Source organism: Macaca nemestrina, chromosome 16 (genome assembly GCF_043159975.1).
Source record: "Macaca nemestrina isolate mMacNem1 chromosome 16, mMacNem.hap1, whole genome shotgun sequence".
Lineage (NCBI taxonomy): Eukaryota > Metazoa > Chordata > Mammalia > Primates > Cercopithecidae > Macaca > Macaca nemestrina.
Genome location: NC_092140.1, coordinates 12,357,848 through 12,377,923, shown reverse-complemented (window position 1 = coordinate 12,377,923; position 20,076 = coordinate 12,357,848). Strand labels below are relative to the sequence as shown.

Here is a 20,076-nt window from a genome sequence, read left to right as displayed (position 1 = left end):
AAACTTACAAAAAAACTTCATAAACTTTTCCTCTTAACTTATTGTAAAGTAGCACTCACTTTAAAATATTTGTAATTCTGGTCCTTGGCAGTTCAAATCGGAAATAAATTCGGAATGCTCGGATCATAATCAGTGGCCGTGGAATCCGCAACATGCCCCAAGGTGACATCTGATCAACTATATCAGCAATTTCAAACACCTACAAATTAAAAGATGGGTAAATGAGGTTGGATTTTCCCCTAGCATTGCTCATACTCATGGAATATACAGATGTTAGCAGCATAAGTAAGTGCATCTCTATTCTGAATTTAGCCCTACATTATTTTCCACCAAAATCCACTTTCTTTTGAGTATATTTTGAATCTATAGCTATCTTAACAGAAACAAATACATAAACTAATGAGAACATCATTAATCTTGTTCATTTCCTGTCTCATTCATTAAGACAGTTTTTAATTACAAGAAGTGCCAACTTAGAATATAAAATAAGTATGCTGTCTTTCTCATTAATAATGTTCTTTGGTGGAGGCTTTTGAATATCTAGAAAATAAAGTAATAGAGAAAGGGTTAAAATTATGAAACACTATTTACTAACAGAGGCAAAATAATAATTAGAAATGTTTGTCAATCACACAATAGTTATTAAATGGAAAAGGACATATTAATATGAGAAACGATTCAACCTGAGAAAGCTGATTAAAAAATATATGAGTGATGAAATTAAATTGTGGGAGAGGTGAACTTTATAAAAATAAGAAAGGAAAGCTTATCAACAAACACTATGATGAGTTGGCAGAACGGGCTGTGAAGTTTTGAATTCTGAATTTTTAAATAAAGAATAGATGAATAAACTCTAGAGACCTGTACAACATTGTACCTATAGTTAACAATAACTTATTGTGCAATTAAAATTCGTTAAAACAGTAGATCTTATGTTAGGCATTCTTACCACAATCAAATCAAAACAGATCAAATAAAATCAAAAGAATATAGTAACTTTAGTTGAATTAAAAGGCAAAATCATGTCTGAATGAATGCACGGAAATTAATTCTACTTATTTTCCAATCAAATCTCTCCTGTAAGCCTTCTTAATGTATGTTCCCCATCTCTTATAATAAAGCATTTAATATTTGCAATATAGCATTTTATGTTGGCTAATACCCATCAAAATATGAGAAGACTAGACTTTAAATTTTTAAGTTCTATTTTTTATTTACAAATACAGAAATAAGACTCCACATTGTTTCCTTCATTTCAGGGAATATATATATCTGATTAATAGTTAACAATTTTCTATAGTATTGATTTTCATTTCTGATTGAGAAATAATTCACAAATGTAACTGACAATAATTAAGATATTATAGCTATTGACTTTTCTAACAATAAAATGTTTGAGGTGATATAAATGCTAATTATGCAGATTTGATCATTACACCTTGAATACATCAAATATCACTCAGTTCCCCATAAATACATACAAGTATTATGTATCCATTAAAATTAATTTTTCAAATTTCAAATATGTCACAGTAAACAGATTAATCACATCAGTTAAAAGAAAAATAAACATAACGCTGTAGGCAGTTACACAATCACATTTGATATATATTTTGTAATATTTCTATTTAGACTTCTAATACAAAATAATTCCCATTTGGGAGAACACCCCCTTGTAATTAAAAAAATATTTAATTACCTGTAGCACCAAAGAAACCCAAAGGCAAAAGACCATAAATCCATCAAAAACACACCAGCGATCTTTCACGTAGGAACTATCCCCCTAAAAATAAATTTTACATGGCATTATTAGGGAGAGCAAATATTTTAAAGAAAAATCTGTGGAGGAAAATGTCAAACGTTAATTCAATAAAAGCTATCTACAATTTGTGTATCATAATAGAACAGACTTTCACAAGGAATAAGTTTAGCATTTTAAGTAGCATTACTTATAAGAAAAATATTTTATAAAAGACAAGCAACTGCAGAACTTTGCAGGTAAAATACTTAATTCACGCAAAGGGAAAATATCACATTTTTTTTCTCTCAGCCACACAAATTCTAACACTTAAAGAACCAGAAGCCATTCTTCCAAATATGCCATGTAGGTCCTAAGCCAGCTCCCTGCCTACAAGAACCAAGAGCACACTGTGGTCAACAGGAAGGTCGTTAAAACTGTTAGGTTTAGCACCATTAGTAGGAAAATTAACAAGGCATTCACTTCAAGCTGATTAAAAAGTGAAGAAGAAAAAAAGGTCATTATCACTGGTCATGAGAAAAATGCAAATCAAAACCACAATAAGATACCATCTCACCCCAGTTTAATGGCGATCATTAAAAAGTAAGGAAACAACAGATGCTGGAGAGGATGTGGAGAAATAGGAACACTTTTACACTGTTGGTGGAGTGTAAATTAGTTCAACCATTGTGAAAGACAGTGTGGCGATTCCTCAAGGATCTAGAACCAGAAATACCATTTGACCTAGCAATTCCATTACTGGGTAATTACCCAAAGGATTATAAATCATTCTACTATAAAGACACATACACACATATGTTTGTTGCAGCACTATTCACAATAGCAAAAACTTGGAACCAATCCAAATGCCCATCAATCACAGACTGGATAAAGAAAATGTGGTACATATACACTATGGAATACTGCGCAGCCATAAAAAAGGATGAGTTTGTGTTTCTTGAAGGGACATGGATGAAGCTGGAAACCATCATTCTCAGCAAACTAACAAAGGAAAAGAAAATCGAACACCACATGTTCTCACTCATAAGTGCGAGTTGAACAATGAGAACATATGGATACAGGGAGGGGAACATCACACACTGGGACCTGTCAGGGGGTGGGGGGCTAGGGGAGGGACAGCATTAGGAGAAACACCTAATGTAGATGACGGGTTGATGGGTGCAGCAAACCGCCATGTGTATTTGTACGTATGCTGAAAACATTATTTGTCCTATGTAATAGGACATAGGTATACATATATATACCTAGGTATACATGCTACATGGCATGTGTATCCCTATGTAACAAAACTGCACGTTCTGCAAATGTACCCCAAAACTTAAAGTATAATAATAATAAAAAGACCTAACTATCCTAAATATATATGCACTTTACACAGGAATATCCAAATTTATAAAGCAAGTTCTTAGAGATATTCAAAGAGACTTACAGTTCTGCACAATAATAATGGGAGATTTCAACACCTGATGGTATTAGATCATTAAGGCAAAAATCCCCAAAGATCAAATGAACCTGATAGACATCTACAGAACTTTCCACTGTATATATGTGGATATATATACACACACATATATATATACATTTTTTCTCATTGTCACATAGCACATATTCTAAAATCAACACTTAATCAGACATAAAACACCTCTCAGAAAATGCAAAAGAACTGAAATCAAAACAATCATTCTCTTGGACCACAGTGCAATAAAAATAGAATCCAAGACTAACCAAAAAAAGTGAAGAAGAAACTTGTCTTAATTCGCAGGGAAAATATATATTGACTTTAATTTTAATTGGGATTGTATATGTAAAAGAAAGATAAAGATGTACCACTTTCATTTTTGAATAGAGAATCTGTTCTGACATTAGAATGTATGTTTTAATAACACGGGAATTTTTAAAAAATGCCTTTGGAATAATAAAACAGAAAACTTCATGAGGTCAAAAATTAGAAACTTTAAATAGAAAAGTCTTTGCTTTTTTAGGACTACCCCATTAAGTCATTAATTCTGTACTCATCCATGTAACCCAATTCTGAATTCAGTCACATATATCATCACCTCCTCTGATTAAACCTGCTAGGGAAATAAAAATAGAAATAAAATGTCAAGATTTCAAATCAAATGATAAAACATGTTGCAGGATATTGACATAAGCTTCCACCTTTAGTAACAAATAGGTGTCCAAATATCTCCTTGAGAGGTTTCTGGAAATAATTTATGGTGTATGCAACACTAACACTATGATAAAACACTTAATGGAAGTTTTCTGACCGAAAAATGAAGTATAAACTCAACTTAATGAACATTGAATAAGTGCCTGTTTTACATTAGAGGATATATAATGTCTAGCTAATACACACACACACCACCATCAGCACCACCAGCAACAACCAAAAGAACAACAATCTTGTAGAAAAAAACATATGTGAACATATCCAGCTAATATATAAGGTAAAATAACTTAAAGTTATAAACATAGTGGGAAAGATGGTAAGATTAATTCTATGGGGAGTTTAGAGAAACTAATGTTAACTCCCAAATGAATGGATAAATAATGTTTTCAATAGCAAGATAATCAACCAAACTTGGTAACTCCTGGGTTTGGGAAGACTCACAAAAGAGATATGAAAGCAAATTCTGAAGCTTGGCTCTGGGTGACAAGAAGGACAATGGCCCTATTAAACTGTGACTATCATCATATGAAGACGCTACTGGTGCTCCTGGTGTTGATGTGCTACACGTAAACACATCACAAAGGTTAAATATACAACAAATAATTTAAGGTGTTTTTATAGTCATCTTCAACTTTTTTTATAGTTGTGTTTTTTAATAGTTGTGTTAAAGATCTCACAAACATCTTTAACTATAAGCATCATACTTGCCTCATATATTGCACAATTAATTGAAAATGTAAATTAGTTATAATTGAAATACAGATAATATAGCCAATATAAATTTGACTTTTATCTGAGCCTTTGATTGACACCCAAGAAGATAATAGAATATGAATTATGTAAGTTGTGCATTGCCTGCCTTCCTTCCTGCCTTCCTGCCTTCTTTCCTTCCTTCCTTCCTTCCTTCCTTCCTTCCTTCCTTCCTTCCTTCCTTCCTTCCGTCGTTCCTTTCTTTCTCCCCGACCCCCTCCCTCCCTCCCTCCCTTCTTTCCTTTCTTCCTTCCTTCCCTCAGCTCATAAGCATCCCTTTAATCTAGGCAGTGTTCAAGAACTAGGGATACAAAGGTGAACAAAGCAAACACGTCTGTCTTTACGCAATTTACATTCTGAATGAAATAAAATATTCATTATGTTATATGTTGACAAGTGTCATGAAGAAAAATAAAAGTGTCTATTTTCAAGTGTACTTTTATTAAATTAACAAATGTTTTTTACTTGTGTGTTAGGGAAAAAGAAAAAGAAAATTACCACTTCATCTTTATTTTAAGAACTAGGTATAGTTGTGACTTGTTTTAAAAAATGCAAAGAATTCCAAAAATGAAGACTGAAATTTTATGGGACTCAGCAGAGAACTATGTTAAAATTGGAGCAATTCATGAGTAAATATTAGGCAGGAAAAGAGTAATTATAGATTGCTGAGTACATGGGCACCCAAATAGGATGAATTTATGTGGTACTTTTTCAAAAGTATTAAATAGAACAGTATTACTATTTTATTTCATTTTTGTCATTGACAATGTTATATGTAGTAGCATTATAACTACCCTCCTTTCAATTGCTCATAATTTGCTTTAGAAATGAATTAAACTCAGTGGAACATAGAATGAGAGCTCACCATTATATTGAGGTTCACTTACAATGTTAACAAATGAGGATAAACGATGCTATTCCCTTTGTGTTGTGGGCAGTGGGCGGGCAAGTAAGTGGTCAGGAGCCAAAGGTGGAGGACAGACATGCTTTTCACAATGTATTCTGATATGTTTCTGGACCAATGTTCACATGTTAAATTTTAAAAAATAGCTTTTCAACTTTTTTTTTAAGTTGGATATTTTAGCTTTAACAAGAATCACTTCTCCATTTGGCAAAAATAAATTTAAATTTAAAAATTGGGGCCTCACCAATTCAGAATGAAAAGCTATCAATAACAGATGTGACCAAATTTTTGCTTCTGATTTGTTTGCTAAGGAAATTAATGTTGTAAAACCGGCCCACACTACGTTTCAAGCTATATAAAATAATGGATTATTTTAAATCATTTTAGAAGCACCAGTGGTGATCAGAAATTAGAAACATACAAATATTTTAATTTCAAACGACCTCGTTTATAAAAACTGGCTTAGCAAAAATTCTATGTAATTTAGAAAACTTTCTTTTCCATAGAAAGTAATTTAATTGTTTTGTTTGGAATGTTTTCTGCCTTGGACTTTTCAGAAACATTTAGTGGCATTCACGTGTCACCAACAAGCTCAGCACACGCTAGATGGTATGCAGTGGTCAATCAGAATTGGCCTCTTTTTATTTTCCCAGTAAAATATGGAAATAATCCTCTGGGCATAAGTTTCATGTATTATCTTTTGGCTCATGTTTCCACGAGTCATTCAATATTCATAAACGCCTTTTATAAGCAAAGTTATCATGACCCAAGATACAAAGGACAGCAACACTCAGCATTTTTCCATTTGTAAAGCATCTTTGGCTAGTTAATGTTCATTGTTTTTCATGCTGTCCATCTTCCTGAAAAATTCTGCAAAGTCTGTGCCAACCTTTTCTTCCAGAGTGATCTGACTACAGCCTCCTCTGATCACCTTAACTCAGGCATTATGCAACAACTGACAACTCAGTTTGTGTATATAAATAATGTGCATCTTGTGTTATTCGCAGAATACGCCGCTGCAATCCATACTGGTTGTTTCATGAATTTATATTCGGTCTCTCCAACTTATTGGATCTGATGGCGAAGTTTGAGTTTCCTACTTAAATCTTCTCTGAACGTATTCTCTGGAGTTATATTAGAAAAAAAAAGAAGTCTACCCCTCATGGTAAATGTCTGAGCGTGTTCTGAAGATGAATAACACCCTGAGACTTTAAGTAGGATAAGTTAAGGTTGTGTTTCCAGCACCCAGCACAGTGGGTGACATACAGCAGATATTAAATGAATGATAGATAGTCACATGAACCATGTCTTAGATAAAAAGCCTCTGTAGATTACAATGTACACAGCAAGATGTCAATTAATATTTCTTAATGCATCCATCCATCCATCTATTTACTGAAATTATTTGTATTGCTTCTAAAAAGAAATTATTCCTTTCTGACTCCTTTGTAACCATGAAAGATTACAGAGGAAATCATGAGATGACTTATGGATACTTCCTGGATGAGCATAGTTTGCATAAGCAGAACTAAACATGCCATGCAAATATGGTTACAGTTTACATATTTTATACATTACCATGAAATTGTAAATACAATTGAATTGGTAGGAATTAAAATTACTATCATATTAATCATTATCAATAATCGCTAAGGCACAATAAGTTTATAATACTTTTAAATAAGTAGAATACAGACCTTGAAATCTGACATTTTGAAATACAACCTTAGATTATGTTTTGTATCTGGCATATTTATCAAATTATCGTCAGAAGCCCTAGCCATAGCAGTCAAAGTTGCTTTGATTCCATTTATAAGCATGGCCAGATCCTTTAAAATTCTACTGTATTAAGGCTCAAGTTATAATATTTGCAACCCGCTTCTAAAATATGCAACCAGAAGCTAACATATATGAATGACCAGTGGTACTCAAGATATTTTAATACCTTAAATATGAAAAAAATGTTTTAATTTGTTTGTTCCATCAACAAGAAATGGAGGGCAGAGAGTGCTTGAGCTACGGGCAAAAATCAGCACTCTGTTAGCTGAGGAGATGAGTGTTTCAAGAGCTGTGTATGTCGATTTTTATAAAGGTAAACACTTGAAGACTGCCAATCAATGACAAGGTATAAGAAAGTAACAACATATCATGCAAGTATTTAACAAGCAGGAAAAGGAAACACATTTATAGGGATATATTTTGCAGTGACAAAATGATATGCACTGGTAGTTTCATGAGCACAGGATTTATTGTCCCAAGTTTCCAGGGCCCATCTGTCACTATGTCTCAGCATTATTTTATATTACTTCAACAGTGCTTAAAGGATGCATGCTACTTTTACTTGTATCTATTGCCAGATGTGAAATAGACAACTGAGAATGGTCTAAAGAATTCACAGTCTGCCGTACATGAAGTGCTCTGCATCAGCACAGACATGTATCATCTGAATAGTTTCTTTTCACCTCTAGGGATTTGGTGAGTGAGAACGCTTCTAGGAAGAGGAATTAGGGAGGCAATTAGAAGAAAGTTGCTGAGGAGTGGGAATTGATTGGCAGGCACCTTCAGGCTTGGGGAATATTACAAAAGATGGAAAACACTTAAAACAAACGCATTCCTCCAACAAAAATTGTTAAAGACATTTCTTGCTGGAAGGACTTTCTGCTTCAGTTTCTCTCCCCAGCTGTGCATCCAGCATGTTACCTCCAGAGTGAACCATTTAAACACAAATCAGATTCTGCTACTCTCAGATGAAAATCCTCCAACCATCTTTACTGACCACAGAACGAAGTCAGAACTCCTTGCAGAGCCTGCTGGGCCCTCCATGATGCCGCCAGGTCTGGCTTCACAAACTCCTCTCCAGCTGCCTCCTAGGCACAGCCCATCTGCCACTTCTGACTACTTTGAGCTCAGCATGTACCTCACTGTTCCACACCTTTGTGTCTCAACATATTCCTTTTCTTTCCCCGTGAGATCCCTTACTTCTGTCTTACTTCCATCACCCCTACCACAGACCTTACTCATCCTTCAGGGCATTGTTTCACACTCCTCTTTCTTCAAGATTCTCTGATATCCCCAGGCAGAGAGTTTTGGTCCTTTTCTTTTTTGTGCCGGCCTCCCCCGTAGCTTTTACACACCACTTTTAAAGCCCTTTCATTAAAAAAAAAAAAAAAAGGTCCCTCTCTATGTAGACTCTCACTGTACAAATATTTGCAATTTATATCTGCAAAAAATGTTTGCCTCAGAATCACTATGAATCTAGAAGAATCACCACAATGAATTTGCATGTGTGCCAATGGACACATTAAAGTTGCCAATGGATCCTGCCAAAGGTATAGTGTGCAATGCAGGTATATCTCTGTTGTTCGCCTTTTGGGTCTAATCTTGTACCAGCACTGTTTACCTACTTAACTATTAACGCTAGTGCATTGTTACCTTCCTCTTTCCTACCCTTCCCCTGAAGGCTAGCCTTTCACGAGATCCAAAAACTGAGTTTACCAACCCAGGCCCATTTTACCATATTTCATCAATTCTAAAACACACTCTACCGTGCTCCAACACAGTTGCACACTTCTGGGTCCAGGTGCATCTTCTAATTGATGCATCAATTACAATCTTACATCTTTCAGTCAAAGTATAATTAGAAGCCTTTATTATTTCTTAGAGACCTGTGAATCTGTGAAGTGATGCTTTTTTTTTTTTTTTTTTACAATTGATGATATCAACAATTCAATAAAATATGGTGGATGGTACTTTAATGTATTTTTTAAATTTACTTAATAACAGAAAATTCCTGTTACTTTTGGGCACATATAAAACATCTACTGTGGTTTGATTAGTGCAAATAATTGGGGAAGGGGTGTTTTAAATGCTTTTTATTTTGCAGAAATATGACTTGCACAGGTATTAGAGGGTGATGTAGTGATATTTGGAGAAATCGGTCAGAGCTCCCCTAATAGATTATTAGTTTTCCCATATAAATTAATGAAATAGAAGTGCCTATTTTCTGAAAATATGCTATCCAGCATGTTTGCAGAAATATACTGGATGTTGGAAATGAAGAGTGCCTGTATGTGCTAAGTCTGTTCCACAAAGTGAACCTTTCTCTGAGGACAGGGGCTCTGCTTGGTTTTGTGTGTTTCTCTTCCCCAAGGGCAGAGATGAGCTCATTGCAAGTGTTCAATAAATGGTTGCTGGATGATTAAAAGAAAACTTGGAAACTGTACTTGGGTTTAAGAATACAACTCCTTCTTATGTTATATTTATACCTTAAATATTTTAAACATTTTCATATCTTAAATATTTTATATTTATACCTATTTTAATATATATTTGGCAAATGACTAGGTCAATAAAATTAGTAGGCAACACTAGGAAGCCACAGCTTCGACACATTTGTATTGAAAAATAAAGTTTCAGGGTTTGCTTTGTTGTGCATAATTTTATAAACTAGGTATCACTGGATAACACTACTTTAATGATTAGGTATGACTCTTAGGTATACCACAACATTGCCAAAATTGGCTAGGTATAATTTTAAAGAATTGTGCATGACGCTGGGCAAAAATACATTGGTCTGCTTCTATAAATGTTTTCTTATGGACTAACATAGTTTTATGCATGGAAAAGACTCCTTAAAAAATAACAGGTTAGCATTCCCCAAATTACTAGCATATGTACACATTAACTCACACACACTTTTCCACCCAGAACACACGGCTAACAGGTACTGCTCACTCAATAACTAAATTTGACTATTCCTTAGAAATATTTTAGTTGGCAATCCGTGAATATTAAACACTTCATATTTGCACAACTCTGTTCCAAACAGGATGAAAACTTATTATGAAAAGTGTAACCTGAAGATTAAAATAGAACGTGTATATTCATAACGTTCCCATTTATGTATGAAGAAATACAAGCTTAAATGTTAGCGAGAAAATACAGCACATATTTGCAAATTACTCTGGGTGAAGAGACTAAAGATTGAGAGAAAACTGCAGTGCTACTGGCAAATGTATCAAGGTAAAAAAAGTATGAAAAAAGATAAGGTTTACAGCAGACAGGTGTTTTAACAAAAGTTTAAAAAATTATGGTAGAGTTGAAGAAAGCACAGTAACTCAAACTTGAGTAATATAAGAGAGAGGTCCTCCAAAAGGTATCATAGAGCCTCGATGTGACGGATGTATTTTTATTATGATGTAACTTAAATATCTACAATATGTACACATTTCTCATGTAAGTGTAAAAGCAAAACAAATTTACAAATACAAAAATGCAAAGCTAATAAAATGTAAATTAGCAACATACATTTAATGTGACAAAGGACATTTTGCTAAAATAAAGTCTAATTAAAAACTTAAGTTTTGAATATAAGAACGTAATATCAAGGCCAATATACTCTTTGAGCTGTATCTGTTATGACATGCATGTTTGACGAAGTCTGCAGTACAAAAATGATAAAGCTGTGGCTTAGATTTAATATCATGAAAATGACAGTAGTTACTGATATAATTATTACCCTCTAACAATAATACAGGCCATGATGGTAAAAATTCAGTGAGTTGATACATTTAAAGCTTGGTTCAGGATAGGCAGACCTCATATTTAACTAAAACATTAGCAAGCATTTAAACATAAAATATCAGTTTTACTGAGCTATGAAGTTGAGCTGACTACTTCAAGATGTTAACAGTGCAATATTACTAAAATCTGCATTACAGTTGTATTTGATTCAATTACTTCTGAATGAAAACCAGAAAAACCATATTTGATTTTCATTTTAAATTTCATTTCTTACAGATTGAAAATAAAAATTTTTTGTTGTAGTAAATAGCTCATCACCCAAATGTTGATGAAAATGTTAAAATACTGGAAATGGTTAATTTACAGCATTTTGAAAACAATTTGATCCTAAATTATTTTTTTCTGTTTTAACTATTGCTTCAACTTCTAACATTTAAATTATTAAAATTTATGTTCTCTCACTACTCTGTTCACTTGGGAATGAGTATATAATTTATGTATTAAGTATGCCTCTGTTCTTTTTATCGTTAGACTGTGGCAGTTAGCAGGGTGCCTACTATCATTTGAGTGATGTGAAATCCAAGTCTTAATTTGTGTAATAACTTAAAAAACAAAACTTTCTTCTAGGAAAATGTCACTCATTTGTTTCATTCAAATGGAACCTTAAAGAAGTCAACATATGGCAATTTCAATCACAAAATGCTTCACCCAGAATATTCAGATCTTTCAATGCATGGGCAAAGGTTGCCATGGCCCAGATAACCAATATACACATAAGTGACAGGGCCATTCACGGCCCTCTAGTGAATCACAGAATGTGAGCTAGGGCTGGGCAACGTCCAGGGGAGTACAGTTACAACTGAATAAAAGAGATGCTAGCATTCTCCCAAGACCAACTTTCTCCCAACATGACCTCCTGAGACAGGCCCAGTTTTCTGAACCTCTGCTTATCTAAACCTAGTGCTTATAAAAACTAGCCTAGCCACATTGTGGAAGATACAGACAATGTTGGAATCATCTTGAAATCTGTTCATTGAATCCATGGAGGAGGCCCACCTCTTCCACAAACAAGTAGAATTCTATAATCCCAAAATCACTAATAAATACTTGTGGAATGCTGAGCAGATATCTCAGAAGGTGAGCCTCAATATAAATGGCAAAATTTGTAGAAATGTAAACTAGTTGTAAAACAGAGGAATAAAACAACAACAAATGACTACCGATGTCCCTGAGGAACTGCAGAAAGATCAGAGGCAATGGAACATTAGAAACTCCTAAGTACACCCAACAAAAACTCCTTTCCAGACCACAGCCCCATCTTTAGAAGAGAAATTGAGTAGAACAGGGACACTGGGGCCAGCGGGTAAGAAATATTCGATAATTGGGCCAGCATTCCAGAGCTCAGAACATGATGGTCGGTACACGGAAAGGCTCCATGTTTACCCATCAGGTTAACAACAGTGAAGGGACCCCTCGTACTGACAGTATGCAGAGGGTACTCTACCCAATGTGCAGGAAAAACTCCCATTTCATGTGAACAACGAGAAAAACAACCAAACAGACGGATCATGATGAGGCCCTTGTGAAAACATTGTAGACTAAGAGGAATGAAATAATACATAGGCCGAGCACAGTGGCTCATGCCTATAATCCCAGCACTTTGGGAGGCCAAGGCAGGTGGATCACCTGAGGTCAGGAGTCTGAGACCAGCCTGGCCAACATGGTGAAACTCTGTCTCTACTAAAAATACAAAAATTAGCTGGGTGTGGTGGCACGTGCCTGTAATCTAAGGTACTCAGGAGGCTGAGGCAGGAGAATCGCTTGAACCCGGGAGGCGGAGGTTGTAGTGAGCCGAGATCAAGCCGTTGCACTCCAGTCTGGGCGACAGAGCGAGGCGCTGTCTTAAAAAATAATAAAAAAAAATAAAATAATACATAAACATATACATAGAAAATAAACACTCAAAGCAGATGAAGACTATAATAGAATATGACAACATGACCAAAAGAAATTTAAACAAAGAGAAGCTCCAAAAGTATAACAAAACTAGAAAGAAAGCACAGAAATGATGTCTAAATGATAGGAGACTAAAAAGAAAAAAAAAACTGTTTGGGAAATGACGAAAAAGAAATGAAAAAAGCATTTGAGAAAGAGGAGTGAAATACAGGGGACGCAGGAGTCAGAGGACAGCATAGGGAGTGAAGCAAGGGAAATAGAATGTAGAAAAGATAAAAACAGGAAAGAAACACATGGAAAGAAAACAAAGCAAAGACCAAAACATAGATCCTGGTGTAATTAGAATACCAAAGGAATCCTGAAGAATAATGAAATAAAATAAATAAATATCACATGATGAACCTAGGAAAATATATCCATAGCTGTCAACAAAAAGATAACATACATTCTCATAGCACTACTGACTTTACCAATAAAGGGAAAGTCTCTTTCCATATTCAGGAGAAAAGATCAAGTTACTTAGAATGTAAAAACATTCTCAGCAGTAACATTTTATGCTGCTGGCTAACATTATCCTTGTGGTTAACATTTTAACCACAAGGCAAGGAAGCAGCAGATTTAAGAGTCCCGAGAAATGAAAATGTGAGACAAACGCCTTCGAAAAGTTAGAAACAGACCAGCAAAGTAAACCAAATAAAACAAGGAAACTACTAAATATAAAACAAAAATTAATTAAGTTATATTAATTAATTAAGCTGATTCTTCTTCAAAAAAAAAATCAACAAAATGAGTAAACCAATTGGCTAACGTAAAATAAAATGAAACAAAACATACAAAAAATACTACTAGCCAACCTAATAACAAAAAACTCTAATCAAAATAACAAAAAAATACAAAATCAGGAGAAAATATTAATCAGAGGAAATAAAAGCTATTTACACAAATCTATGTTACCAAATAATTAAACAAAATAAATAGGGGATAATTTCCTAAGAAAATATACTTCACCAAATAGACCCCAGTAGACCAAGCAAGTTCAAAACAGACAATTTTGACTGAGCACCGTGACTCGCACCTGTAATCCCAGCACTTTGGGAGGCCAAGGTGGGGGGATCGCTTGAGCCTAGGAGTTGGAGACCAGCCTGGGCAACATAGCAAGACCCTCTCTTTTAAAAAAGTTTTAAAAATCAGCCACACATGGTGGCACACACCTGTAGTCCCAGCTGCATGGGAGGATGAGGTGGGAGGATCTCTTGAGCCCAAGAGTTGGAGGTTGCAGTGAGCTATGATTGCACCACTGTACTCCAGCCTGGGCAACAGAGCCAGATCTTGTCTCTACTAAAAAATGAACACACAGGCTTGGCACGGTGGCTTACGCCTGTAATCCCAGCACTTTGGGAGGCCGAGGCGGGTGGATCTCAAGGTCAGGAGATCGAGACCATCCTGGCCAACACGGTGAAACCCCATCTCTACTAAAAATACAAAAAATTTGCCTGGCACAGTGGCATGTGCCTGTAGTCCCAACTACTTGGGAGGCTGAGGCAGGAGAATAGCTTGAACCCAGGAGGCGGAGGTTGCAGTGAGAGGAGATTGTGCCACTGCACTCCAGCCTGGGCGACAAGAGCGATACTCCGTCTCAAAAACAAAACAAAACAAAACAACATAAAATAAAACTAAAAATAAAACAGCTAATTTCCATAGAAGAAATAGGAAATACCACAAAGGAAGCCCCACAAAAAAAGCAGCAGGACCAGATGGTTTCACAGGTGGTTTATACCAAACTTTTTAAAGCGAAAACAATTCAAGAGTGCTCAGACTATTTTATAGCATGCATACATGCCCACCACCTACATAGACATGAAAAATCTAATATCAAAACCTGGCAAAGATTAGACCAAATTTAAAACAAGGAAAATAAAACATATATAACAAAACAGCACATTAAAATAGAATAAAAATGTATGTTGACCCAGTAGGGATTTTTCTTTATAGGAATGGAAGGATAACTCAATATTTAAAAATCTCTTCTATTACAAGCACTAAGGAAAAAATAGTAATTTGACAAATTAAAAATAATCATTTGACAAATTAAAGAGCTAGTCATGATACAACTCTCAAAATGTGAAATTAATGTTTATTCACTTAATCTGATAATGTATACATACTTCAAACCCCAATTTTTCAAACTAGTTAATGAAGAAACACTAGAGGTGTTCTAGATAAACCAAAATGAAACAAAAATGTTCACTACCTCTATTACTATTAAAATTTTACCGACAGTGTTAGTCAATTCATTTATTTTACTTTCAGTAAGTAAAAGCAATTGTGGCATAAAATTAGAAAGAAAAAGACAAATCTTTCTTTATTTGCATATGATATGATGATATGGAAGCATCGAAAGAATTAGTGGGAAAACTATTATGACTAATACAAGAATCTAGTACATTTAGTAAAGTAGCAGAATATGATATTAATGTATAGAAACCAACAGCCTTCATTTAAAAGAACAAGTTAGAATAGGTAATGGAAGATAAGACCTCATACAGATAACAAAATGATTACATAAAATACCAAAGCATAAATGTAACTAAGAATGTGCAAAATCTATATGAGGAAACCTAAAAAACACTCCTGTATGACATAAAATGCAGACAATGGAAAGTCTGTCCATGATGTGGATAAGAATTGTGTATGGTACAAATAACCACGAACCAAGCCAATGACAAAGGCAAACTGGGAAAAACAATTGCAAGTTATAGCACAAAGGGCTGATACTTCTAACACACACAGAGTGGCCAAAATTTGATTGAAAAAATGTAACTTAAAAATGGCTCTTGAGACATAAAATCCTGCTTAACCTCACTCTCAAAAGGGAAATGCAAATTAAAACTACAGCGGATTACCGTTTCCCACCCTTCCGACTGGCAAATATCCAGAAGTCTGACATATTTTGCGGTGACCACGTGGGAAAGAAGCACCTGTGGGCATTGCTGGTCAAAATACAAAGCAGTTCAGAGGACATGGAGTACACAGAAACTATTAAAGGGCACCATCTGGAAGCAATTAGCCAAATCTCAAATGTAGAATCTTCCGCAAGACAAAAGACACATGTTTCCCAATGGATGAATGACCAAGATAATTTTTTTGCAGGATGTGAAAAGCTGAAACTTAATGGACTTACAGAGACTCAAAGGAGACTTAAGAAACATAAGTGGGAGGGCGAGACGGGCAGATCACCTGAGGTCGGGAGTTCGAGACCCACATGGCGAAGCCCGATCTCTACTGAAAATACAAAATTAGCCAGGTGTGGTGGCTCAGGCCTGTCATCCCAGCTACTCGGGAGGCTGAGGCAGGAGAATCGCTTGAATGCAGGAGGCAGAGGTTGCAGTGAGCCGAGATCGTGCCATTGCACTCCAGCCTGGGCAACAAGAGCGAAACTCCGTCTCAAAAACAAAAACAAAAACAATCAAATATACTGTGTAAACCATGTCTGAGTCTTGATTTGAAGAAACCAACTATTAAAAAAAATTTGTGACAATTCAGGAAATATGAACATGGATTGCGGATTAGCCTACACTATGGAATTATTGCTAAGTCTTATTACAAATATTTTATCATATATAAAATATTGCTATATATGATAATGGTATGGTGGTTATATAAAAAAGAAAATGTTATCAGTTATCAATACAAAAGGAATGATTTTGAAATGACTTGGTTTCTCAGATTTGCTTTAAAATGAAACAGAATTGGCTAAATATTTGATAATTGTTGATGTTTAGTTACAGGGATTCACATTATAACTGTAATATACTTTGGGGTAAATTTTTTAAAGTCCACAATAAAAAGTTAAACATGAACCTGGTAATGCATTGTCTGTGATCTCTGTCTTTCAAGGATGGCACACAATGAATTATGTATAAAAGGGAAGCAATGAAATTGACCGATCATTACATTGTCTCAGTAGATTTTCAAAATCCTTGTACAAAATAAAACACTTTCCCACCAAAATTAGCTAACTTGAGATGCTGATACAACAGTAAGTGAAAGAACTAGGATCTGAGTCGTCTGTCATTTGCCAAACCCTAAAATCTGCACTGCTATTACTGTTTCCCCAAATAGTACAATTTTAAATACTCTAGGGACAGCATCATCTACATATGTTTAACCTATGTAAAGATCAGTGCTACAAAAGGAAAAGACATCCAGTGACAGAAATTTTCTTTTTTTCTTTTCCTTTGTTTTCCAATTAAAAATTTTTATATTTATTTTGTTTCCAATTGTTACTTATTTCACATGACATATTATTTTCCTTTTGGTCCCAGAAATTTTTACCGTCTCATGTCCTTTTTTTTTTTTTTTCCCTTTCGATCTTCAAAACACATCAAGCAAATGACATCCTGCTACAATATTATCATGCTCTAACTCTACCATGTGACTCTGATGCTGCACTCCATAAGTCAACAAAAAATAAGGTGCTTCTCTGGGCCAGACCCTATGCTGGGTCGCGGGCTCAGCTCTAGGTGGCATGAATAACCCTACTCTGGACTTCACACAGCTATTAGTCAAACCATCTGTTCCTTCCAAGATATTCCAAGACTTTGTGTCTCATAAAATTTATTTAACTTTTAAAATGTCCCATGCAACAATTTCTCCCAATCTCTGGAGTTACGCCTTTTTAAAAAGGTCTTCAATATGTATAAGATAAAATGATGTTTTGTTTTACTGAAATGAACATGCAAATATGATAAACGGATTAAGATTTGCGATGCATTTAGGTTCTTAGTTTAAATGACATGGGAACGCTTACCTTGACAATGCCCCGGATGTGCATTTTTGCTATCATCTCTGCTGTGTAGAGAAACATCAATAATGTATCCAAAGTGAAGGTCACATACTGAAGTGGAGGATAGTGCTCGAAGGTCATTGGCGTATTCATACAAACAGAAATGACGCTGATGATGGCACAGATGCGCAGCAAAGAGTGAACCCACTGCAATGATGGTCCAGAGTTATTACATGGCGCCATAACTGAAATCTCAAACTTGTATTATGAACCACACTAAGTGGAAAATATAATACTGAAGTTAAAATAGGTCACTAATACGGAGTTGAAGAAGAAGAAAACTAACATCTAAGTGCATATAATGTGCTAAAATACTTTCACATGTTTTTATATCATTTAATTCTCAAGCCACCTATTTTCCACATAAACACATTAAGATAGAAAGGTGGGGGCATTTCTGGGGTCATACATCACAAAGACCCAAAGCCTAGATGGAACCTGATCAGGCTCCCCAAAACATCTGATAACCTCCTGGCATCGGACTACAATATAGGAAGATTCTGGTTCAATTAAAATATGTGTTTGTAATTTAGTCACATAGGAACTTGATGTGCCATTATTTTTTTTTTCATTTTTGTACTATAAGTATCTAGAATTAGGGGTCATACTATATTTACTGTAACTTCCCTAACATCTCGCACAAGGGCCTATCATAGTAGATCAGAAATGCTTTTTAAATGAATTGATACATAACATATCCCATATTTAGAATTTCCTTTCTATTTGTATCTTATGTATAATGTCTTTGTATAAAAATACAAAGAAACTTTTTAAAAATCTGGTCTCATCCTACATTTAACAAAATAATGAATAGATTTTTCTCTTTATTTTGGAGAACATATTTTATACAAATTTAGCCCATACATCTTTCAAAATTCCATAAAATAACTTTCTGTGCAACACTAGAGGCATGTCTGCTATCTGAAGATTTTCTTTAACCCCAAAATAAGAAGAAAGAATTAAAGATAAGTATGTTTGTGTTTACACGAATATATGTACAGGACATACAATCACTCATACTCAATATTTTATTACAAAAACTAATATCTAGGGTTAAAAAAATACTTAACTGCATCTCCATGCTAAACCCACACAATTAGTATCACCAGTTAATCAGTTAGTACACAATTCTTAAACGTAATCCAAATATGTTTTTATTGACTATCTTGGACCTATATGAAATCATGATAATTCTTTGATATTATACTCTCTGAAAAAAATTTAGGTTTGTGGTAGACGGATTCTGCAGCTATGTATACTAGCAAACACTCAAGATGAAAAACAGAAAAGACTGTCAGAACTTTCAGGAGACTCAGACACTTGCAGCTGATGAGTGGGTTACAATATTTATCTGACGGTTATAATATTTGCATGAAGATATTATGCTGCTAATTCCATAACACACAAGCCACTGATGATTCAATTTACTTTAAGGGTTGATGTATCTTTCATGCAATTTGGAAGCACTTCAATAAACATCGGTGTGTGAATTTAGCCCCATCTGGACTTTCAACGTAAAGAATCTAATTACACAAAAGAGCTTCCAAATATAGGTTCTTCAACAACAAACCAGTTTTTAGTTTAAAGACAGAATTTTAATGAAGCATTAGTAATTTTAGTAAGTGCCTCCAAGGCTACATCTTTGATACTACCTTCTTCATAACTTCGCAGAAAGTTCTGTAATAAGGTGGACGCTAAGAAAGAGTTAGGGGCGCTTCATTCTCTATTCCATTCAATCCTCTAAGCGTGAACAAAGGCCTACTATGTGTCAGAATGCTGGGTGCAGGAAACAAAACATGGAAGCAACACACTTCTGACTCCTATTTTGCAGTCCAAGAAGTAAAACACCTTTGAATGTATTATATATATAAAAATGTGTGTATATACACATAGCATGTTATATGTATGTATATAATACGTTATGTGTATATACACATACATGTAAATACATGTAGTCTGGAGGGCAGGTTAGAGAAAGACAGACTGGGAAGGAAAACAAAGAGTCCATGCAGATCCTGCATGTATCATGGTTAGGGGAAAGACAAGCACTGCAAGAGGCAAAAACATGTTATATTATACAACATTATAAAACATGTTCTAGATAAGACATAATATACATATATTATGTATATTGTCTCATGTATATAACACATGCACATATTACA

General features: G+C 34.7%; 1 protein-coding gene across 4 annotated transcripts in view; it reads right to left on the bottom strand.

Moving 5' to 3' along the window:
- The window catches only part of LOC105478008 (sodium leak channel, non-selective), a 369,785-nt gene that overhangs the window by 330,028 nt on the left and 19,681 nt on the right, over window positions 1–20,076 (bottom strand). For all 4 annotated transcript variants that reach the window (XM_071081072.1, XM_071081074.1, XM_071081073.1 and 1 more), the window contains exons 3-5: window positions 17,876–18,058; window positions 1,700–1,783; window positions 60–199 (exon numbers count right to left, since the gene is read on the bottom strand). In XM_071081072.1, coding sequence (XP_070937173.1) covers window positions 60–199; window positions 1,700–1,783; window positions 17,876–18,058 — 407 coding nt within the window. The remainder of the gene's footprint in view (window positions 1–59; window positions 200–1,699; window positions 1,784–17,875; window positions 18,059–20,076) is intronic.